Source organism: Dicentrarchus labrax, unplaced genomic scaffold (assembly GCF_905237075.1).
Source record: "Dicentrarchus labrax unplaced genomic scaffold, dlabrax2021, whole genome shotgun sequence".
NCBI classification, from domain to species: domain Eukaryota; kingdom Metazoa; phylum Chordata; class Actinopteri; family Moronidae; genus Dicentrarchus; species Dicentrarchus labrax.
In genome coordinates this window covers 9556043-9580995 of record NW_026136708.1, presented here as the reverse complement: position 1 = coordinate 9580995, position 24953 = coordinate 9556043, and the positions used below count along the sequence as shown (strand labels likewise).

At 38.7% G+C, this 24953-nt stretch overlaps 1 protein-coding gene across 2 annotated transcripts; it reads left to right on the top strand.

Annotated features, from left to right (window-relative positions):
• The first annotated feature begins 8546 nt into the window (after positions 1–8546).
• LOC127368125 (triadin-like) lies at positions 8547–24701 on the top strand. Of its 2 annotated transcripts, XM_051408610.1 has the most exons (6): positions 8551–8987; positions 14475–14673; positions 17909–17950; positions 23080–23127; positions 23551–23709; positions 24461–24701. In XM_051408610.1, exons 2-6 carry the CDS (start codon positions 14487–14489, stop codon positions 24481–24483), a joined length of 459 nt encoding a protein of 152 aa, XP_051264570.1. In that variant the 5' UTR covers positions 8551–8987; positions 14475–14486; the 3' UTR covers positions 24484–24701. The 2 variants fall into 2 exon arrangements, with proteins under 2 accessions (XP_051264571.1, XP_051264570.1); XM_051408611.1 differs by lacking the exon at positions 17909–17950 and having other exon boundaries at positions 8547–8987.
• Positions 24702–24953: the final 252 nt, after the last annotated feature.

Genomic DNA, 24953 nt, shown 5'->3' with positions numbered 1-24953 from the left:
GGATATTGATTGGTTAAAAATGCATGAGGTGTCTGGTGCACAGCTCCTCATTTATAATGCTTTCTGACCAGACAGTCTGAAGCTTAAGCATCATCTCCCAGAATAACTGTGTTTAATAGCTGTTTTTATATCATTTTCTGTCAGTCAGTGAATCAGTCAGGCAAGGTTACTGAGACAGGCAAATGGAAAGTACTTTGGTTAGTTAATCTGGCATCCCATAACACAATCAGTCAGCACAACACCAAAACTTTAAACTTTACATGCTGGAAATGGAAAATAAACTGTTGTGTATCGACAAAGTGGTTGAAAATGTCAGCTGCAAGTTTACCCTATTTGCCTCTGTTGCTGTAGATGGACTGAAAGAGAATCTGGAAATAGGACAGGTAACTATACACAGGTAAGCCTCTCTGGGTAAGAGCTGCTTCCAGTAGTACCAAGGGCGGAACTCAAGTATTAGACTGACAGATTGGTCTGTCGTCCTCTCAGGCACCAGTTTAGGGAGCGAACTGGTTCTTTAAACTATTGCTCAACATTCTTTACTTCATTCTTCTCTGGTGGTTGCTGTTGTTGTTTCTCGGCCCCTTGGTTTTCTTGTTTTTAGGCAGCTTTGCTATTAATGTCACTGGACTTGTTTTTATGCACATTTTCAAGTTGAACATAAGAAACGTTTGACTGAGGTGGAATAGCTGGTGTATTAATAAAAGCAAAATGCAATAAAGTGCGATGGAAATAGACTCAGCAAATTAATTATAAAGTAGTCTACATGAAGCCTGTGGCGTCAGCTGAAGAGACAAAAGATAGAGAGAGAGGCAAAAACATCAGATTTTGTGTGGAGCGATGAGGAGACCTTCCTCAATTGAATACATGAAACAGACACGAACTTCCATCACCATTTGAGGTTTGACTGGCTCTTTTAATTATGTTATCTCATTGCGTTGTTCTTCTGCAATGGTATAATGGCACAGTGGAACATTAGCGTCACTTAATGTTTATCTGAATGAACCAACTCTAAATACTCTGTGTACGTGTATGTTCCTCTGCCAATTTTCTGAATATTCATATAAAATATGCGTTACATTTGGATGGAAACATGGCTACTGTCACAGTCAGGCTGAGGACTTTAAACTTTTTTTTCTCAGCTTTTCTGTAGTTATTGTTCTCTTCCAAATAGGGCAGAATAAAGTAGAAAAAATGTATGCCAATATATGTAGTAGACGTAGAAATATTTCTGGATATGGAAAACTTTGACTAGAGGAATGGAAAAAACTTTGACTAGAGGCTTCTTCATCTTCATCAAACCTTGAATGTTTGTTCAACATTTTATGCCAATCTATCTCTGAGTTGTTGACATATTACAGTCTGCACCAAAATGTCGGCCCGACCAACAAACCATGAATATATAAATTCAAACCATAAATAAATAGTAAAAATGACATTATATTGTTAAAACAATAACTGACCTCATGGTCATTTGCTCTGGTAAATATTCAGTCGATGTACATGTAACATTAGTCCCTGAGCTATAATTGTTCTTCCTGACACTGTGACTTTAATTTCCACTTCCTCCCTGCTCTCTGCTGTCTTTCCATCTGTCTGGCCTGCTTCTGCCAACACTGTGTTTGAAAGTGTGTGTGCGCCTGTGTGTGCATATGTGTGCATGTGTGTTTATCGCATACCCTCCAGTATGTTTCCAGGTCCGTGAACTTGTATCAAGACACAGCGTGGTTTTGGCAACGGTGACCAGCGAGTGTCAGTATGACGGAAAGAACCACACGCCCGGCAGATCAGAGTTGAAATGAGAGGAATTTCACTTCCTGGCCAAATCACAAAGCCAAAATTACTCCTGAAGCACACGGGCCATTCAAGTACCTGTTGGGTACATCCACCTGGCCCGCATTCCCATCAGTCTGTTACCTGTGAAGAGATGCTCACAGCCAAATATATTTGTTAGAGCTGGCATTGAAAATAAAGTGAAGAGCAGACACAAATGTGAAATAAGGTTTTTACATTTGGGTGGCCAGAAACCTCAAAATGTGTGAATGAAATCTTTGAAAACATTCTGTCTGTATACACACTTCAATCTCTGATATAATAAAAGGTTATATGTTCAAATTAAACATATCAAAGCAAGTTCATTCGTCCTCTCATGTATAAACATCAGGAGCAATTTGGGCTCAGTGTTTTGCTCAAGGACACTTCGAAATGTGGACAAGAGTAGGCAGAGAGGGTACTAAGACTGAGTCCTTACTGCAGTGGCTCTGGTGCACTTCCAAGTTACAGCCCTTTGCTGTATGTCAGTCTCCCTCTCTCCTCCCTTTCCTGTCACTCTTCAGCTACTCTATCAAATGAAGGCAATAAAAAGCCCCCAAAAATAATCTTAAAAGGAGGCGGCGATCAAACCACAAAGAATTTGATTACAGGCGACTCCACAGTCAGACTCAGATAGACATTTAGTATTGTGGTCATTCATTTTCTCTTGTATTTCCTTTTTGCACTAATGCATTGTCACTCCAACACAGATATAAAACGCCCCAGGCCCGTTCGATTTAGCAGATTTCATGCTAATACACACATCAGCTCCACTGGTTGACATAATTATCTAAAACAGCAAGAAATTTTTCCTGGCCAGCACGCCCGGCCTACAAACATTGTGTGTGTGTGTGTGTGTGTGTGTGTGTGTGTGTGTGTGTGTCTGTGTGTGTGTGTGTGTGTGTGTGTGTGTCTGTGTGTGTGTCTTATCCCATCAGTAGTATAGCTTTGGGCTGGTTTACATTTGCATAATGAAGTCAATAACACTGCCCTCCTGGGAGGGAGCATGGTGACATTATTACTAATTTAATAAGAAGAGTTGAGTGTGTGTGTGTGTGTGTGTGTGTGTGTGTGTGTGTGTGTGTGTGTGTGTGTGTGTGTGTGTGTGTGTGTTTGGGGAGGGAGAGAAAAAAAGATGGCAGGAGGTAGGGAGAGATAGAGACAGATAGGTGCAGGAGGTGAAAAGAGAAAGGAAGATGGAAGGGATTTCAGGAAGAGAGGGGAGGGAAGTGGTGAAAGTAGAACAGTTTGGATAGAAGAAAGGAAAGGAGGACAGAAAGGGAGACTGAGGGAAGGAAGAGGGAGATAGGGGTGGATCAAGAGGTGAGGGTGATAGGAGGACATAAAGTTAGAGAGGCAGAGAGAAGTGTGGAAGGAGGGAGTTGAGAGAGAAAGAAATGAGAGAAAACAGGTATGCAGGCAGGGGAAGGAGTCAGACAGTAATGAAGAAGCTGAGAGGGTTATGGAGAGACAGAGATGTATGTCAGATGTGTGACTGTTCTTCACTTCTGCTTTTTCCGTGTCCTCGCTGTCCTCTGCTGGTTAAAGGCCTGCAGCTTTCTGTAAGCCCAGAACAAGCAGCTGTAGCCCTGTGGCAGCATTACTAACAGAACACATAGAGCATGAGCCAGCCTGTGGACACAAATACATTTGAAATTGAAAGCCACACAGAAATTATGCATTTTTAGTCTTTTACGGTGTAGGTACCAGATGTGCTCAGCCTGCCAGATCTGCTCCGGGTCTTGAGTTTACACATGATGAAACACATTAACACATTATGATTGGCTGCACTGCCTGATCCGTACATCCTGCCCGATCAGCACTGTACATGTGCAACAGAGACTGAAGAAAGAACGATGGCTTACTCATTACCTACTTCCATCATAATAACTTTGTGTTTAATTCAGAAGGTTATTGATTAAGATTGTCTTCTGGATGCAGTCTGATGAGGTATGTGATATGAAGAAGTATTGTGACATATATGTACATCACATCTATAAGCATGTGAGACGTACATGGACCACACACTATATGTCATGTAACAGTGTAATGTTGGCAAAAGTGACGCCAGTGTTTTAAGTTACCTTAGCTAGTACAAAGACATTTTTACATAAGAAAATAAAATAATGTGTCGTAACTCATTGTTTTTTTCTGGAGCTGATGATGGACGTAGCTAGCGAGTGAGCTATCTCATTTCCTTCTCATCTCTGTTAAGAGCTGCACATGCCCAGTACTGATCGGGCAGGATGTCTTGGTATGTAAACATCATCCATACAGCCGATCATAATGTTTTAATGCATTACGCCATCTGTAAACAAAGGACACCTGAGCGGATCTGCCAGGCCGAGCACATCTGGAACCTACAACGGCCTACTGTATAATGTATGTCTTAATTTAAAAAGAAGAAGACAAAGATCTTATTAAATGTAAATGTCACTTTGTGTACCTGCGGGCTATTACACATTTTCGAACAGTCTCACCAATTAATTAATAATATTCCTAATTATATAAAATATTCCTTTATTATCATTTGACTTTGCAAAAGACAGCTGCAGTGGTACACTCTTATGTTTAGTGTGGGCGGACCCTGGAGGTGGAACACTAAAATGGACGCATTTATCATCAGTGGTGGAAATATATTTATTGTATTACAAGTCTGAGGTAATTTTACTTTACTGGAGTATTTTCATTTCAATTTTTCCTTCCCTTACTGTCCAGGGAAAACCATGTATCTCCATATTTGTTGATTTTAAATTATCCCAATAAACTGAAGGAATAAGTGTTTCTTTATGTGTTGAGATAATTCCCCTATGTCTTGAATTAAATTAACTATTTAAATATTGGAATACCACAAACATATGATTATATTATAGAATATTGATTCTTCATTGCTGTAGATTAAACTAACCAACATTATATAAAGTAGTTAAAACAAGCTCAACCTTAAGCAAGATACACATCAATGCAGCAGTAATATTAATCCAGAAATAAAAAAGAATTTTTTTCTGCATAGTGAGTATTTTTACTTTCGATACTTTAAGTAGATTTTGCTGATAAGACTTCTTCCACTTCTACTGTGTGTTACTACTACTTATTAATTACACTTTCTTTCTCCATAGAGCTCCATTGTTGTGCATTATTAAAAACAAATCAATGAGACAATCCCACACTGTCCTGCCACTGTAAATACTCACTATAGCACTGAATGTGGTCTGAGCTGGTAAGCTGTTTTTTTCTTGAACAGTGCTTAAGATCATCGGAGAGGTTGTTGGAGAGGTTGTTCCAAGTAAATGTATCTTCTCTGTTTTATGTTGACCCTGCGTTGGAAGAGGCAGCTGGCTCAACTCAGCGGGCCTACAACTTCTATATATATAGGGTTCATACTGACAAAACGCATCTGAAATATAATATGGTCCTAGCCTTGTGAGTGATTTGTAGACCAGTAGCTGTATTTTAAGTGGACACTGACCTTTGGACATGGCAGTAATTGGAGTCTTAAAGGTATGACTCGAGGTCATACTGTACCAGTAGTTAGAGATAAGTACGAGGAACTGTGTAACACTAGAATTTTAGAACTTAAGCAATGCTGAAAGGCATAAAGGAAGTCACACAATGCAGAGCTTTAGGGGTTTTGGTCTACATGAGAACAGTTCTCCTTTGGGTAACAATGATGCAGAGCAGATCCAGCTGTGTCCCCCAGCAGCCACAGGTGTCTGTGCTTGTCCTTTTTCACTGTCAGAGGTGCTGAACCGACACCAGCAGGACTGAGTACCTCTGCTGCTGTCCTTGGTTCTGAAACCTCAGCCAGAGCCTGATGAGGAACAAGTCCTCCATGCTTTGAGATTTTCAAAGAGACAAAAATATCCTTCAGTTCTGAGTGTGATGCTCAGGAGAATAGACTGGCAGCTACCAGGGTGTTTCTGTTTGTTATCTCTTCAATATCTTGAGTTACAGATGGAGGGAAGAATTATTCAGGATGTATCAACGTGACTCTCAAACACACACACACACACACACACACACACACACACACACACACACACATCACACAGTGTTCTGTAGTGCAGACAGGAGTGTTGTTCTTCTTGATTGCTGTTAGTTTCATCAGAATATTGTTGGGATGGCTCGTTTCATCAGAACATCTCTGATGGGTATGCGAATTTGAGCGTGTGCGTATAGCAGCTATCTGACAAAATAAATAAATTTAAAAAATGAAATGACAGATAAATAACAAAAAATCTAAATGAGGCGAACAGTAAACATTTATTACGTGGCTGAGATGTACCTGAATGAACATTAGAGCAGTTTAGTTTATGTCTGTTCTTTTTTTTTTTTTAAATACATAACAGGGAAAACTGTCAAGAAGCCGATGTGATTTAAACACGCTATTTGCTTATACAGACAGAAAGCTGGGCTCTGTTAAGAATAGAAGTATTTGGGAGGATAGGGGGCTGAACAGGGAAGTGATGCATGTCATTTTTTCTTTTGGCTGAAGGGGTTTCTCTCACACAGAATTATATTTTATGCCAACCTTTCCTTGTAAGAATAATTGTTAAAAAAATTTGAAAATAATGACTTAAGTGGCCTTTTGCCTATGCAGAGGACAACAGTCCTGTCTCTGTTTCAGACACTCACATCTCCCTTACCTGTGCAGCTCGGTCAGAGGTTCACCTTTTTGGGAATACAAACCAACCAACTGAGATCCAAACACACACCTATAATATCACTCTGCTTGCTATAATGGCCCACAAGCTACCCCAGTTTATGATGAGTCATCAAAAATGTTTATGACATATATTTAGCATGTGACGAGAGAGGCAGCATTAAAGCTTGGAAAATATATTTTTCATTTCACTGCATCTTTAAATCTCTACCACCAGAATTCCCACCTTGATTTTATTCCGAAACACAATGGGAAAAAAGTGACATAAAGTTGCCTACAAAATATTTTTTTGTTTTCTGTTCTAACAACATAGGGAAGGTTTCTTGATATGATAACAGATCATTGAATAATGAGTCATGTTTGTTGTTTTTGTGGGAAGTTTTATGATATAATAAGATAAAATGTTATATCGCTATAATTTGAAAAGTTTCTTGTAAAAACAAATTAGGTAGGCTGTGTGGTAATGGGAAGGATAAACATCTACAACTGAAAAAAATGTTATTTATATATAACTTTATATTACAATGTGAAACTGATGGCAGCATTACTAATATAACTTAACACTGCAGATGAGACTTTAAACCGATGTCCTGACTAACTGTGTTCATTAAAGATCCCATGGCACTTATCACACAGACTAGGTGGTTCCCGGTTATCCTGGCAAAATTCCCAACCTGGATCTCTCCATTTGGCCACCTAATCATCCCCCTGTGTGACTGGCTCGATGCTACACTACCTCTCCACCTCACGCTGATGTGTGTTGAGTGTTCTGGAGCAAAATGGCTGCCATGCATCGCCTAGGTGGGTGCCACACATTAGTGATTGGATGAGGTGAGTTTCCCCCCTTCGCTTGAAGCGCTTTGACAATCTAGATACAGCACTATATAATATTAGGGTAAACCATCTTAATATCCTCATTTAACATCCTCATTTTCCTCTTCGAGGTATTGAGGAGAAAAGTTCTGTCAGTTCAGTAGTTTTATATTATTTAGAGTTATGTTGATGTTTTTTTGTAAGTCAATGGGAGGATTCAAAGAAAAAGAAGTGAAATGTAAAGTTCAGCCCCTCTCCACCCCAATCATTCTCACACAGTCCCTGCATTCTTCTTGTGTGTGGGACCTGGGTGTCTATGTGTTGTGTGTTCATGCGTGTGTGTGTTTGTGTCCCCCTAGCCCTCAGTGCGCCCTACATATAAAGCAGTCCAGTCCAATGTTAACACCAGCTGCTGTCTGTATCTCTAATTATAGCCTCTGCAGTGCAGGCTCCCAGGGCAAGACTGGGGGTCAGGTTACTCCTTCCCACTGCGCCCTCACATAGGCACATACACCCTTTAAACTGGGTCTCAAAAACAGGTTCTGACAGGGCTTAAGAACTCACATGGGGCTCGACCAGATATTTATTAACTTATTTACTCTTTACTTTGACCTCTGTTTGACAAGACAGGGCACTTATGAGGAAATATGTTTCCCCTGGAGGAAGTGAGGGAATGGCTGGGAGATTTACAAGTTTAAAGCTCTTTTTTTTTTAAGTTGTTGCCAAGGGCACAAAGTGAATGCTCTTGTCTCCTGATGTGTTCAAACTGCTGTTGTTAATGGGGGACCCACCAATCCTTAAATACTGTCAAATCATATTAAAACAGACAATTAACTAAACTAAATCAGTGGTGGTGCTGTGTCATTCACCTTACAGGGAACTGCCTCTGTATTTTGAACAGGTGAACAGGTCAGTGTAGGGCAGGTAAGGGATGGAGTAATGGGCCTCTCAGAGGAGGAAACACTGTTGTAACATCAGCTGTTCGCTGCCTCTGGCTGCCTCCATCATTATAACATGATTAATGCGCTCAGTGTTTCAGAGACACATAACGCAGAAGACTTTTAGACCTTCATCTCTTCACTTTATTCTCTCGCTTTTTTCTCCCCATCTCTTGATCTTTTGCTCCTATACATGCTGTTTTCTTCCTCTCCACCTTTGAAATCTACCCTTTCCTTTCCTCCTCCCTGCCTCCACTTCCTCTATCTCCCTATTTTGGACCCTCAAGAAGGGGGCAGGGTGACTCTCAGTAGGTCAACCCCCTTCCCCCTGCTTTCCTATGTCAGTCTCTCTCTCTTTCTGTCTCACTCTCTCCAGCATTTAACCAGCTAGAAACTGAATCTCACAAACTTTGACTCTTGGAATTTCTCGGACACAAACCGAAACCTTCAAGAAGAGCTTTGAAATTAACAAGAAGAATTAAAAAAAACAACAATTGTTCCCTGGATTTTCTTCCATTTCCTCCTGTGGGGAAGGTTTCAGTGTATTTTTAGACCTGCTGTGATCCAGCTTTACACAATTGCTGTGCGCTTTTTGCTGCCGGATTTGAGTGTTGCCTCCATCGTCTTTTTCTCACAATCAGCTGGGGCCAAAAAGGATTTAACGAAGAAGTTACATGCTTGTTTCTATGGTAACGCTGTATTTCTCAAGCCACTGAAGGACTGAAGGTTATCACTGCAACAACCAGCAAACGCAAAAGTCCAAGGTGCTGTAAAAATCCATTTTACTCTGACTAAAGTTAATAATAATAATAATCTGATACTGACATTACTGGAGGTCTATGCACAGTCCACGCAGCTATTCTTTCTCACTGTCATTTAAAATATCCACTTAAGGTTAGCTACTACTGAGGGTGTACTGTCAGACTTTATAAGATGGGAACTTTAATGTACAAGGAATTTTAATGTTATGATCAAACAAGTCAAAATAATGAAATGATTTGTGTTATAATCTATATTTGATTTGATTCAAGAGAAGTTGAATGTGTTCTTCCTTGGGTTTTGAAGTGTTATGTAAGTCACGTTTATTCATCTTCTTATTTGGATTGTAATAATTTAGTGATAAAAATGTTCAATGAAAGTGGGATCTAATTTTTCTCCTTCATGACTAAATGCCACTGTGGCCTGTAGCTCTTTTGCCACAGGTATAATAGAGCACTTTTGAAAAGGCAACATTTCCCTCCTAGACCCTTGTCTGGAACTCATAATTCACTCTTCATTCTCCTGCACACTTGTTAAACCTGTGGTCCACAAGCTGTTTGGCTTGTGACCCCTCAAAATTAAGCAGTCCATGCGGAACTTGGCCCCTTAACACAGATCAGGGCCTCAGTGTGGACATGAATTATGAGCAGTTCAATTAAACAGTAATTGTTTCATGTGAGGGATTTTTAGAGGCTTAAAGAGTTGAAAGTATTCAGTATTTCATGAGGAAGAAATATAATATATTTTTCTTTCTTTTCCCTTATCTTGGGATCTCTCAGATGTGTATTGGGATCCCTAGGGGGTCCCAAGCCCCCAGGTTAGGAACAACTGCATTTGAAAATATTCGCTTTGATGTTGAAATTATCAATTACCTTTTTTTGCTTCTATCTTTTTTCCTCTTCTGACAGTGCCATCATGTAATTGCTAGCAATGTAGCCAAGACGAATGGTTGATGTGTAAATCACTGCTTTCATTATTTGTGCACATAAGCTGCATTTGATACACACGAGAACTTACTGAGATTTTGTCAAATAAATTGTTTTATCAGCTTATTCTAAGAAACACAGTGTTTTAATACTAAAGAAAGGTGGATGGAAAAAGTCCTGCATTCACCTTTGGTATTATCAGCAACATGTACCTAAAGTACCAACAGTAAAAGTACTATTTCAGCAGAAAAATGGCTCCTGTGAATTTTAGACTATTATATATGGCTTTTATTACATTTATGCATCTGTGTGTAACAAGCATTTTACTGTTCCAAAGCTATGGTTCGGGTCCATCAAAAGGGTCACAAGATAAATCTAAGGGGTCATGACATGATTAATGGGAGAGGAAAAAAGAAAAAGAAAAAGTTCTGCAGCACATTTTTTTGAGTTTTCTCTAATCTGCTCTGCAAAGTATTAGATAATTTGACCTCATTAGGCCTTGAAACATTTATTAAAATAAAAACATTTGAGAAGTTTAGAGTGGAAATCTCTGACACTGCTTTTTTGTAAGAAGTCAAAGGCCAAAACGCTCAGGAACCACTAGTTTGATCTATAACAATGTGTTGGATTTTATAAGTTTATAAGTTTATAGTTTTTTAATATAAAATCTTAATCTGAAAAGTAACTAGGCAACTCTAGCGACCGGATAAATGTAGTGGCGTAAAAAGTGCAAAAATTACTACTGAAATGTGCAGTGAAGCATCTGAAAATTGCACGTAAGTACACAATGCCTTTAGTTACTTTCTATCACTGGTAATGATACCAGGCATAAATTTAGTGTACTCATAAGAAGGGGGGACACATTGAATGACTCACACTAACTCACATAAGTGCCTTTGTCGTCTTTCATTTGCCCTCAAATACCGTCAATAGCCTGCACGCACATCGTTCTAATTCCGTTCATTCCTTTGGTGTGGCGGAAGCAGCAGCAGCAGTTGGTGTGTGTGTGTGTGTGTGTGTGTGTGTGTGTGTGTGTGTGTGTGTGTGTGTGTGTGTGTGTGTGTGTGTGAGGATCAGCTCAGTGCTTGGTGGTAACAACAGGTGGGCTGGGTCATCTGGTTTTGAAAAGAGGACAGACACATAGGTACTGTAAGGGGGAAATATTTGCACACGACTCACACTTTGACACAAACAGTAAAAGATGAGTTAGACTGAAAACTAATTACATGGTTTTGGAGAAGAATGGTGAAGTGGATGATTGCACAGTGCAGCTTTTTTTCTGATCTATCTGCTGTTGGACATTTAGACTGTGCTCCAGCCCTCATTGTAACATCACGAGCATTTTACCTGCTGTGGATCAATATGTTGGCCCGACCAGCCATTGCCACGGCTTTACTAGATCAATGGTCAGCTTTTATAACACGCACACACACAGAGGCGCAAACAGGCGCTCTCAGCTCTACATCTGAAATGACACACACGCCAGTTGTTGTCCACCAGATCAATGGTTAGCTTTCTTGAATCAGATACACACACAAATGCACATTTGAGTGTGCGTGGGCAGAATTATGTTAAATTGATTTTGTAGTTTGTTATCTGTATGCGGCAACAGAAAGGTCAGTCTGAGACCAGCTACTGAATCAAAACACATCAATGCTTCACATTATACAACCATCCTGGATGACATATATACATTGTATATATATATAGACAGACAGACAGACAGATAGATAGATAGATTAAATTCAATTCAATTCAATCTTATTTGTATAGCGCCAAATCATAACAGAAGTTATCTCAGGACACTTTTCAAATAGAGCAGGTCTAGACCGAACTCTATCTAAGTAAATAGATAGATAGATACCTGATCTTGGGGCATTGTTTTGCAGCCCTAAGTCAAAATCTTATATATATAGATATATATATATATTTCAGTTAGTATAGTTCAGTTGGGGCCCAACATCAATGTTTTGCCCCCAAACAAGTTAATCCAGCCATGCCAAAGAGCTTCATTTGCACTGTTGCTGCATTCACTGTTTAATAGTCGATAATAGTCGAGCATATCTTCTTCTGGGTTTTAGCGCACAGGCTACATAATAGACAATAATATGGCCAAATGATTGGGTTTAACTCTTAAGCAGAAGCAAATGTATTGAGAAAAAAAAATTGTGCCTTGAGGTACATATATAATATAATGAGGAGACGGGGGACATTGTCACCAATCTACACTCAGCTTCTATTAATTGACAGTGAAGATGAGAACCATTAGAGCCCCAACCGCCACCTAATTGTGTCAACGAGACTGTCATAATGAATGGTGTTAAATGCCTCCGCTGGACCAGCATACAGCATACAGGACTCACGTGGATCTGCATCCTTCAGGGCCTCATTAATAACCTTGAGAAGGGCATATTTCTTCCAAATGAATCAGTCGTATTTTAATTCAAATCTCCACCACAGTGCAACTATCACTTTATATTTGCAGATAAGCTGTGTGAGAGGCAAGCAGAGAAACAGAGGGAAAAATAAATCATCTGAGGCGTTCATCGCAGCACGCCACATAATGAACACAAACAACCTAACGCGGGAGCGTAATCATGTTATAGCACACCGCCCCACTGCCATACAATGATGAAAACTTTCTTTAGAGAAGTAATTTGTCTTGTAGAGCAGATTTTTCAAACTGTGATGGAATTTAATCTCCTCATCGCCTCAGGCATGCTCTGTCTGTCTCTCTCTCTCTCGTTGCTCTCTCCCACTCTTTCCCTTCCTCATATCTGTCATTCTCATCCTCAAACAAAGAACAACAGAACATACTTGAATGATTCACTGACATCCATGTGAATAAAAAGCAGCAGTGTGCATTAATTAAAAGAATTGGTAACATGAATGCAACAGGCGTGCCTGTTTGTGTTACTCATCAAGCACAGATTAAAGATGGTGAATTCATGATGGGAAGCTGTCACTATCATGCCATGTACTTCCATCACCATCATGGGCTGTAACCCTGTGTTGCACTCAACCAAAGGCCTTAAGGCAAAGTGTTCCACCCCAACAATACTTCCAAGGTTTCTGTAGTTTATTTTGAAATTTTATAACAGGTTTTCTGTAATGCATGTGTCCTTATGATGCAGAAGTCTCCCACCAAAGCCAGACAATTTGTTGCTGCACCCAGACATCTATTTTTAATCATACTCTTCTGAAGCAGAGGCTAATTGCATTGCCCTCTAATTCCTATAGATGTTTATAGATATTGACAATTTTATAGGTGAGGTCAGGAATTCTAGAGACCTTGAGAAAACCACTGTCAAAGCAAAAAGAAATGAAAAAAAGGACTAGACTGTGAGATCTATATTGTTTCTTGTACAACAGGGACAAGATGATAAAAGGGCTTATTGTGGAAAGAGTACACGTTCTTACACATAATCCCCACACTTTAAAAGCTGCTATAATCAATATTTTATGTTAACAATGGATCAAAAAGCTACTTGTATGTGAAAGGTGTTGCTCTTAGTGACAAACCCACAGAAGATTGTCACCTGTCTCTGCAGTCCCCTTCAGCTAAAGCTACAGAGCTTTTGTAGTGTCTTTCAACTCGTTTTGGTTGTTTATAATGCAGCAGATAGCTATATAAATAAAAATCCCTATATGCTACCTGCCCAACACCAAACAGCAGGCAGACACAGTTAGCTTTTGAAGACAGTGGCACATTTAGCAGCTAAAGAGGAAGATATTTTCCTCAGGAGTTGGGGAGCAGATTATAAATAAGCAACTGTTTGCCATATTGCCATATCAAGATGTCAGTTGTTTTTGCTGCCCCCAAGTGGCCAAAAAATAAATACATCTGTGAATGGAGGTTTAAAGGGTTACTACTTCAATTATACGCATAAAGGCCAAAACAATTGTATAACGTCTACTGTGGCTGTGGGGGAGATTTGTCAAGTCTGAAAGAAAAACTCTGATCTGAATTTTTTTTTTTGGCTTGGAAAAATAACAGAAAGCCTTTAACAGAGAACATAGAGATTGCAGATGTTGAAGATGTTGCAGTTTGCACAGTGGGGAATAAATGTGGGAGATTCAGTTAATTTTTGATGGTTGACTTTTTGAGCTTGATAAAAAGTAAAGAATATCTTGGCCTCTGCTGCAGCTATTTTTAAAATCTTTTAAAAATCTGTCTGTTGTGAGTGAGTCCTCTGACTTTATGGAAATGAAATAATAAATCACTGCAGCATGACTTTAAATATATATATATAACAGCAAGCTTACAAAATCTTTCTATTCACATTACTCGCATTTACTTAAATTAGCTTGTAGCTAAGTTAGCTAAGATACTTTGTGATGTTATCTCACTCTATTAGCAGGCTGTTTATGTATTTTTGTTACAGTAGGCCTACAATGCATTTTGCATCATGTTGCTTTTTTTTAAAAGTAATTTTCCTCAGTCATCCTAAAGCTGAGGCTCCTCCACTCGTCTTCCACACTTTATGTCTTTCTTCCTTGCCCCCCCCCCAATTTTCTTTCTCGCAATCATGTCCTCCCATTTCTAACTTCTTTCTCTGCTCTCAGCTCTCTTCACCAATGAGCAGTCAACCTAACGGCGGGGAGGCGGTCGCTCCAGCTCAGACCAATCGGAGGACATTTTTGGATGATGTCATTTTGACCTTTAGTTCACCGATGGCCTGGCTGCTGATTGTGGCTCTGATCCTCACGTGGTCGGGAGTTGCTATCGTTCTCTTTGATCTGCTTGACTATAAAACTCTAGCAGGTAACAAGTCATTGTTGATTATTGTTATTTTAATCTTTTACTAGATTTATTTTTGCATTTTAAGTAAAAACTTCCATACATGCAACAATGATTATAATTTCATCATAATGTGATTATAATGTGCTTGTGATGTTCTATTACACCTTATGACACTTGCTTCAATTCATTTATTCACACATCATTTACACATCCATATATCATCCAAACATTTTTCAACAACCTTTTAGACATTTTTGAAGCAGACTTCAAAAGTGGACGTGCTCTCATGAAGGTCATCATTTTCAACATGATCAGTATTTCAAGTTGGGGGACACACACCATCACATCACAACACATGTTCATAACAATATAATGTCTCAACATCAGTGCTGCTTTGAAGATGTTTAAAGCATTAGTTCCCAACCCCAACTAGGGGTCACAAAAGCTTCATGGGGGGGTCACAAAGCCTTCTTGAAACTTCAAAAAATATATACAGTAGGCCTATATCTCAGCATTTTATTCATTTCTCTGAAGAAAGCTAAATGAAATTGTTATTTTTAAAGTTAAGATCATTATTATCTCATAGGATAAATGCAAAAAACCAACATAATGCAGTATAAAAAGTTACGAAAATGATCAGTAAAACTCCTCTCTGATGCAAGATTCACAGGAAATAATCAACTCAAAATTCATCCAAATTGGCCGTTCTACACAAACTTCCTGGTGTTATTGTGTTCACTATTTGGGTTACTTGTACAGTTTATGAGTTGTTCTGTACTGATATTGTTACCCACTGAACATAATAAAAAATATCCATTAAATATGTCACTTCCTCAGGGGTTGTCAGCTTACTCAATGACAGAAAAGGGGTCCCTTGAGGAAAAAGGTTGGGGAACCACTGATTTAAAGTGACACATGGTGCGTTGTGTGTTTCCCTTCACTTGACAGACAGATGTATTGAAAATGACACACATGTTTTCAGTAGTGCATTTTGTCACACTCACACGTTCACTTAGACTCTAACATGCACCAGTTGACAGTTTATGTACCAGTGTAGTAATACAGCTGTGTACATATTGAGGTCTATTCACTTCTCATTTCACTTACACGTCTGACTCATACACTCGTAGAATGGATTGAAAGGACTCTTCCTGTGGTGTTAATATGCATACTGATAACAGTCACAGACTGTAATTAGTTATTATTCTTATCAAAACATTAAGTAATTTAAAGTAATGATCTTTATGTCTTATATGCAGCTCTTTGCAGTTCTATACATTGGCTGCTGCTGCTCTACAGAAACTTAGAGCAGCTTTGTTTCCTCATCTTTAATCCTGTTATCAGCTCATGACTTAATTGTCTTGTGTGATCAAATTTCATTCTCTGTGATCACACTTTAATTATTTCATTGTCATGAGATAACAGAAAATGAATTTCCCTCGGAATGTAACTATGTTTCCGATTGATTAAAGTAAATGCAGCAGTCAAGATCTCCTTCAAACATTTTCAGTTCCACTTAGGATTGTCTATTCGCTGGCACTGTGATCAGGCTTACAAGGCTCTGCTTACACATTAATTCTTATCTTGAGATAATGAGAAACATCTGATTGCAGCATAACAAGAGAAATGAAGAAAGACCAACCGTGCCGCACTCTGAAGCATGTTGTTTTATTTTTGTAAACATAAAATCAGGGTTGTTAACTACCCCCAGAAATAAAAACACTGAACAAAAAATGTATCTATGTTACTGTGATTACTCCAGTTATATTTACTTTACATTAAAGGGCTTTTTAGGAAATGCCGTACTTAAGTAAGGCTACAGTATAGCCAGCAGTTAGCTTTGCATGAAGACTGGAAAGAGAGGGAAACAGCTAGCTTGGCTCTTTTTTGAAAGTAACAAAATCCACCTAAAACGCTCTAAGTGACATGCTATATCTCGCTGTTTTAAGGTCCAGTGTGTAACATTTAGGAGGATCTATTGGCAAAATGTAATAGAATATTAATAGGCACGTTTTCATTAGTGTGTAACCACCTAAATATAGGAATCATTGTGTTTTTGTCACCTTGAAATGGGTCGTTTCTAGGTACAGACGCTGTGGGTCTGTTTCTACAGTATCCCAGAATGGACAAAAAAACAGCCCTTTAGTCGGGCACATAACCCTCTGTAAAATGAATTGTAATTTTTACGCTTTGCACTTTTTGTTTGTACAAGTTAAATAAACAAATTAAACAGTATGTGTTAGTGAGCTTACAGGAGCTAATAGGTGAATGTTGTTCCCTTTGGACAGAGCCAGGCCAGCTGTCTCCCCCTGTATCCAGTCTTTATGTAAAGCTAAGCTAACCAGCTGCTGGCTCAACAGACTTGATCAATCTTCTCTTCTAACTTTCTGCAGCAAATCGAATACGTTCCCCAAAATATCACAGTTTCTTTACATTTCTAGACTATTATCGAGATGTATACTGTATATTTCAATGAAAATATAAGCAGTTAGGGTCTTACTTTAATTGAATTAGGATCAATATATCAGTATGCATCTTAACATTCTCAGGGTAAACTTGTTCATTATATTTGAACCATAGAACATTGATGTTGATGTGGAAATTAACACTGTTTAGGTTTTACAATGAAACATAGAGGGTTTAATGTTGAATCACATTAGTATAACTGTATTAAAACTTCAGCATTTAGTACAGTCATACATTTAAAAAACCCTGTGTACTGAAACAGTGTTACTTATTCATTATCACTATATTGTTTAAAACTGTGTGACAGGATGATAGGTTGCAGTTTCACCTCAGCTCCATTTTTTGCTATGCCTTTTTGGTAATGCGTTATCTCACATATCATATTCAGAAATGAGGAACCCTTTGAAATAAAGCATTACTCTGTGTGCATATGCACTGCAGTGATCTAAATAGACCTGACACACAAAGGTCAAACTGCCTCCAATCTTCCAACCACACAAAAGGAAATCAATCACTTTGATTTTGTAACAGGAGTATTCCAGTGTGCAGTTAATTTACTGCGATGCGGACCTTTCTATCAGTTTTACTCATATCTGCTCCTTATCACTCCCACAACTACTACACATCACCATGTATTTGGACTATTCTACAGTGTAAGGATAGTCCTGCCTCACACATCCAAACACACTCATCTGTAACTCCTCTCCTCACTCTCCTTCTTCCTTCACCCTCCCCCCTCCAACCTCTTCTCCATCCTCATGCCGTCAATCACCTGCCATCCCATCCAAAGAGTACACATCATACTGTGACGACCCCGTGTGTTTATCTCCTGGTAAAAACAACAACAACAAAAACCACTAACAGTTTGACTGCACTGCTTGCTTGTACTACTAGAGTGTTGCCTGTGACAGACCAGAGAAAATCAAGATATACGTGATGTACCTTGTCTCGTATATGTCCAGCATTCCAAAACATGGGACTCTATCAAAACACTACAATCAGCAGAAACACTGGTGCTTTCTATTGATTGAAACTTTCCACCTGCCAGTGTTTTCCAGCAGCTGTCAAAAGCTAAACATCAGCTGTGACCCATAACACCTCTAATGGAGGAAGCCACTGGGCTTGAAAGTTTCAAAGAGCTGGTTTTCTGCCCTAAGGGGTCACGTCACACATTTGCAGAGGTTTTCAGATATATCCCACTGAGACTGTGGGCAAGTGTCCAAGGTGATGTCTGTGGATTATCCCCAGCCTATTTTCTCTTAACTGAGCCATCTACAAAAGACGTATTTGTACCCTTGACTCCTGTCTCATAACTGTCTGCGAAACATTTCCTTTTTGTGGAGCAGTATATACAATGACAGATGAGGGTTAAAGAAAACCTGGTGGTGCCACATAGCTAATCATATTTTCCTCCATTTTGGACTCTCCGGCTCTCTGTTTTGTCAAAGGTACCGCCGTTCACAAATTCACAGGTCAAAGTTCACCAAAGATTTACTTCACCCCCACCAATGAATCCACTGATTATGGTGGTTGCATTGGAGTTTACCCAAATGTTCGCCCAGATTGTGTTTATCAAGCCTCTCAGATGGATGGCAAATTAAAAGAAAGTGTCTGAAACTCTACTGGTGAGGTTGATTTGATGATGGTGGTAGAGAGCAACACATCCCTCCAATGTCTCCCATTACCATACAACTGGGTTCATTGAGCTCTGGTGATTGGGAAAGCCATATCCTGCTATTTATATAGTTTTTATACTTATCAAACCACTCAGTGATCCCTTGCCCTTTGTGGAATCATCTGCATTTGTTATGTTTTCACTCATTTAGTCATTTTAGAGTTTTTCTTTAATTTGTCACCAGTCTGGGTATTGTCTGTAGGTGCACGATAAGTCAACACGTGTGCCTGCATTACTGTGGACCTGCTTGTGTATTTTTGTTGCCAGTCCTCAGTTGCCAGGAAGCCGTGTGACACACAGGCTTAAAACAGACACACATGGGTACTGGGTTACGACTACTGTGTCTGATAACAGACCTCAAATTGGGGATTTCAAATTGAATCATTTGTTCAGTTTTGCAGATTTATTTTCTTGTGACATTCTGACATTGAAAGATATGTTTACGTTGGCGAGGCTAACATGATAATCCAAGTAAACTTGAGCAGAAAATGAAATACAGAGTCGCTGGATGAGATTGATTCATTTATCTCCCATATTTCACGCAGAGGTATCAATAAAAGCAACATGTCTTTTCCCTAAGTCAGGAAAACGCTTCTCTCAGGGTTATGGATAGGCCTGAGCTGAGGGGTAAATGCACCTGAAAAGAGAGTGCCCCTGTACATTGTAGTTATCTTCCATTTTCTGAAGTAAATATTTGCAAGTTGACAATGACAAAATGCTGGGCTGCATTTTTAATCACAAGGCTTTTCTCCCACCATGACATTTCAATAAAGGCCAGTGTGTATAAATTAAACAGCAAGGAGACATTTTTGGACAATAAAGAAGAAATGCAATTCTCCCTGTCGCAAAAGAGCAGAGATAGTGTGTGTGTGTGTGTGTGTGTGTGTGTGTGTGTGTGTGTGTGGAGAGAGACAATAGACAAGAAAAGGTAACATTAAAAAAGGATATAGGAGTTTGGAGAAAGAGACACACTTGCATAGACAGTACAGTAATTCAGGCAGAGAGTAGACTGAGAAAGAGAAGGAGGAGGAGGAGAGACAAAGTAGCAGCATTGCCAACAGTTTAATCAGTCACCTTATCAAAGCCCTGGTCTTTCTTTCTCTGACAGAGGGGCAGAGGCTAAAAAGAGTAATTCTTAATGTATGTGATTCTTCTTGAAAAGGAAAACAGATTGAGACAGATTGAAATTTTACAACCATCCAGTGTTACTGATTGGGTGTTAAACTGTAAAACCTGAGCATGTCACGTGTCTACAAAATCCACTCTTGTCCTGTATGCAAGGTCGGTGTCAGCTGTAAAAAAGAAAGAAAGAAAGAAAGAAAGAAAGAAAGAAAGAAAGAAATACAGGAAGAGGGGATGATAGACAGGCAGGAAGGAAGGAAGGAAGGAAGTAGGGAAGGAAGGACGGAAGGAAGGAAGGAAGGAAGGAAGGAAGGAAGGAAGGAATGGAAAAAGCAAAGAACTCAAAAACAAAAAGAAAGGATGGAGAAAAGTTAAAGGAAAGAAAGAAATGGCAGAAGTAAAAGAGAAGTAAAAAACAGGGAAAGGAAGGAAGGAGAAAAGAAAAAAGGGAGAAAGGGATCATAAGGGTGAAGGAAGGACATAAGGAAATAAAGTAAAATAGGAAGGAATGGAGGCTTGAACGAAGGAAGAAAAAAGAAACAAAGCTTTCTTTATCAAGCTCGGATATGTCTCTACTTAAAGTGTTTCAGAGCCTCTTGGGTTTCTTTTTTCTTTATCTCTGCGGCACAATTTGTACTTTTATTCTTTTATCATTTTGATGTGGTTGCTAAACTACACAAAAGTAAAAAAACAAAGGCTGAACAGTAGAGAGAAGAAAAGAGGCTCGGGACAAGAACATGAAAGTCTAGACAGGAAATAGATTTAAAGGAAGAAGAGAGAAGAAAAGAGACGTGGAATAAATCAGAGAAAGAAAGACAGAGCGTAGAAAGGCAATAAAAGGACGACAGGGGGGAAATGCTAGCCTTCTATTCCTGGAGTCTCCTGCACTGTGTCTGAGTGCCAATCAAAGAAATGTCAGTGCATTAATCAGTTGTTTATGAGGCTCCATTATACGACTCCTCCACACTGGGCAGCAAACAGGCAGAAAGCTTCTTCCACCTGGGAGACGGAAAATTAAAGAGATTAATTAATAAGAGCAGCCGCTGGGACAAAGCTCTTGTGAATAGCACAGAAGGGTCAGTGTACAAGAATACAAAAAATAATAATTGTAATCATTTTTGGCATAATAAGCTAGCTGCTTTAAAGTGCCTCTAGTGCATCATTTGGTACTAAATCATCACTATTACCAGCTTTGTTAGTGGTTGAACCCTGGCATTACCTGGCTCCTGCAGTATGTATTTAACAGCAACTATCAAATGTACAATATGTCATTTCTGCTGCTAGGGGACACAAAACAATTACAAAACAAAGTTTGATGACGTTGGATCATTGGCTCATGGAAGTTAATGTCTTCATCACAATTACCGCCATTGCAGTCAGTTTCTTCTGGTTAGGATTCCTTCAGTATTCATCCTTTCTAACAGGATCCACAGAGATCTCCTCCTCTCCAAAACAAATGGACCCACTGATTAAAATAGTTAAAAACACTAAATAAAGCACCTTAAAAATCATTGTATCTCCAATGCTGTTCTGCAGACAAAGGACGGCCAGTCGAGCTGCTGCTAACATTAGCTCAGCTTGTTTCTCTGGTAACTGAAGATCCAGACATCTGATGTCTAAATGACAGATATCTCTGGGCTTGAACATTGTTAGAAATTAGTGCTGCCCCCAATTAAAGATTCTCCTAGTTGACTAGTAGTTGTTAAATTAAGCCAATAGTTGACTAGTCGTAGTAGGTTTATGATATTAATTTAATTATTTGATATATAATATATAGATTTTAACAGCTGCCTGTTAAATGATAAAAAAAAACGGTAATTAATTTGAACATGTCAGAACAACTGAGACTGAACATTTATTTCAACAAAGTACTACCTCACACAAGCCTTCTTCAAAACATATAATAAATAACTAAGAACGTGTTGAAACATTTAGGATATTGTAAATTCACAACAGAACAAAATATATAACATAGGTCTAGTGCTTTGAGACATTTTAATGTGGAAATGTTACATATAGTGTGCAAAATTACCTGTGGAAGAAGTCTCCCCGTATAAACAGAAAATAACAATAATGTATTTTCAAGTTATTTTCAAGTTATTAATAAAATCATGAACAAACGTCTTCCAGTCTCCAGTTGTTAATGGCGTTAATAAGTCAAATCTCAGGTTCTCATTGTCTCATAAAGACAACAGCCTTTGTATTTATGAATATAAGTCATAAATAAATGATTTGTATAATTATCCGTTAGTCTGCACTTTAGATGAATGTTGTGTAGCTATGTCCCAGAAGGTCTGATTACTCTTAGTCCCTCTCCACTCAAAAATCAGTTTTTCTCCTTGTTCCTGCGATGTTTGAGCTTCACTGTGCAGAATGATGTATGTGCAGAGTTTGACACTCGAAGGATGTTTTCACATTAATCTGCTGAAAGTGGAAAGTTTCTCTGTGCTCATTGAAAACCATCACAAATAGTTTGAAAGTCAACCCTGGTCCAGTTTGCAACTTATAAGTGCGATGTAGCCCACAGTGCACATACACTGAGAACGGACTTTAGCACTTAAGGAAAACCTTAGAAACAGACAAAGCGGGGATCCTGCTGGAGGAGGATATCATTGGCTTGTGATCTATAAAGCATCTCTAAATATTTTATTAAACATTCATATTATATTAGAAAGTGGTATCAATATGTTTCTTTTAGTGTTGGAACTGCAGACTACTAGAGTGGAAAGCAAAAGTTAGTGAGTGACACTAACATGTGAAATATATGATAAAACTGTGTCAGGACAGTTGAAATGCTGCTGAAAATATGGCTGTGTTGTTGCTGTTTCTTGCCGTGTTCTCGCTGAGCATGTCCTCTGCATCGCCGAGAGATAAACCCTAACATGTTCTGCATGATGAAAAGTGTGTTATCTTATTATCATGTTTGCCACCACTGCAGCAAAACAATAAATCTAAAGCTGCGTGTGGGTGAGAATGATTGAAATCGGCAAATATGCAGTGTGATGAAGGCCACTGATCGTTGTTCTCTCTATGGATTCTCTCTTTGGTTATTGTTCCTCTGTTTGCCCACCCTCTATTTTTCTTTGCCTCTCTGAAACCTGTATTTTACACTTCACATCATGCTGTCTCTGTTAACGTTGTGTTTGTGTGTCTCTCCCCCTCAGGTCTCCCTCCTCCTTCTGCCATCGCTAAGAGAGGGTTGAGGGCTAGAGGCAAGCAGAAACTCGTGAACCACCATACATATCGCATTCACATTCACTCCCTAGTACTAAATTTAAATATATCTTATATTATACCGTATTGCTTTCTCCTGTTGTGACCAATCTGAGACTTATAGTATCTAATAACCCATACCATATAGCTATATGGGGTGAAGTAAATAACATACAACACCTTCAAATGCACTTTATATATACAGTATATACATGCTATTTTCTATTATTTTGTTAAAACTGTGTGGTATGTAAAATTATTTTAAATCTATGGATGTTTTTGTGGTAGTAGGTAAGGTTTCCTGATATTTAGTCCACCCTGTTTACTTGTTCAAGTTCAGTTTCACTCTTTAAAACATCTTAGGTCTAAATATTTCATAATATTTCTTCTATTCTTTCCTATTTCTTTACTCTATTCTTTAGGCATTCGTCCAATAAGATCAAGCCCTGCTGCAGCCCCTGCTGATGTCGCAGCACCGGAGAGCACTGATTGGTTGGAGATGGTGTGGAATTTTGCAGCCAGTTTGGTTGCTCCCGATGATGAGGAGGAAGGTATTCACCAGCTAACTGAAACCCTCACATGTAAGAAAACATCACCTCACGCTAATTAACCATGTAACGACAAATTAAAAGCTTAAATATCGTGAATAAGATGCTTGACATCTTATTCCGGACATGACATTTCCATCCACCGAATCATGAATTAAACATTTTAACATTAATATATCAGCGTGTACATGTGTGGAAAATACACCCGGTCTCAGACTGGTCTCATGTGTTGAAACCAGATGTTTTTAGTTTAAATGCTCATCATGATAATCCATGCTGTGCAGATAATAGCAATGATGGAGCTGTCAGAACGTAATCACTCACTGGCTAACAGAGTTACAATGGATATGATGCCCTTTTAACCCGCTAAATTGTGGAAATACATTAGGCATAAAATAAACTTCCCATCTTATCTTCGTCTTCCAATTATCAGAACCAATGGCCCATTAAAAATACTGTTAATTAACTGCAGTAAGAACTTGAACTTGAACATTTATTGTGTATTTCACAATTCTTCAACGACACTTAATAGATGCTTTCATTCAGACTCTAACAGAAAGAGTCAGAGTTATTGAACCATGAACCCGAGAAGCAGAAGAATAAGAAGAAATAATTCCTTTATATATTTTAATATTTATTGCTTGTACTATCTGCCAAGAAACTTTTTTTTTTTTGGTTTTCTTTGCATGAAAAGAGCCAATTCACAATCATACCTAATACCTAATATTTATACCTGCAGTAACTGCGGCTGATGAACACCTTGTTTTCTCCTCTTGTTCTTCAGCTTTCCACTCTGAGGAGCTCTGAGCAAGAGGAGTGTACGTAGATAAAAGGGACAAGCATGAACAAGTAGGAGCTGGAGAGAGGAAGAGGAGGCAAAAAGAGATAAAAAGCGTGTCTGACTAAAGTGTAAGAGAAGATGTGAAGAAACAGAAGGAGGAGGAGGATGTACAGTTTATCACAGTTATGTTTCTGTCTGTCTGTCATCAGCTGGAATTTGATGAATAAACACTGCCAATTTGAAACCTTGGTTTTGGTTTCTTCTGTGAGTGTAATTATAACCCCATTATAGTCTTTATCAATATCTGTTCATATATTCTGCATAAGAGTTAATATAGGTGAGTCTATTTTAAAATCAAATCTATCTTATCTTTTAAATCAACAGTGTAGCAAGCACATTACAATGTTTCTCTAAGTTTTTTGTACTTTTTACAAACTGCATCCTACAATTGAGACCTGAAACAGACAAAATGTAGCCAATAAACAAGATGATAGTT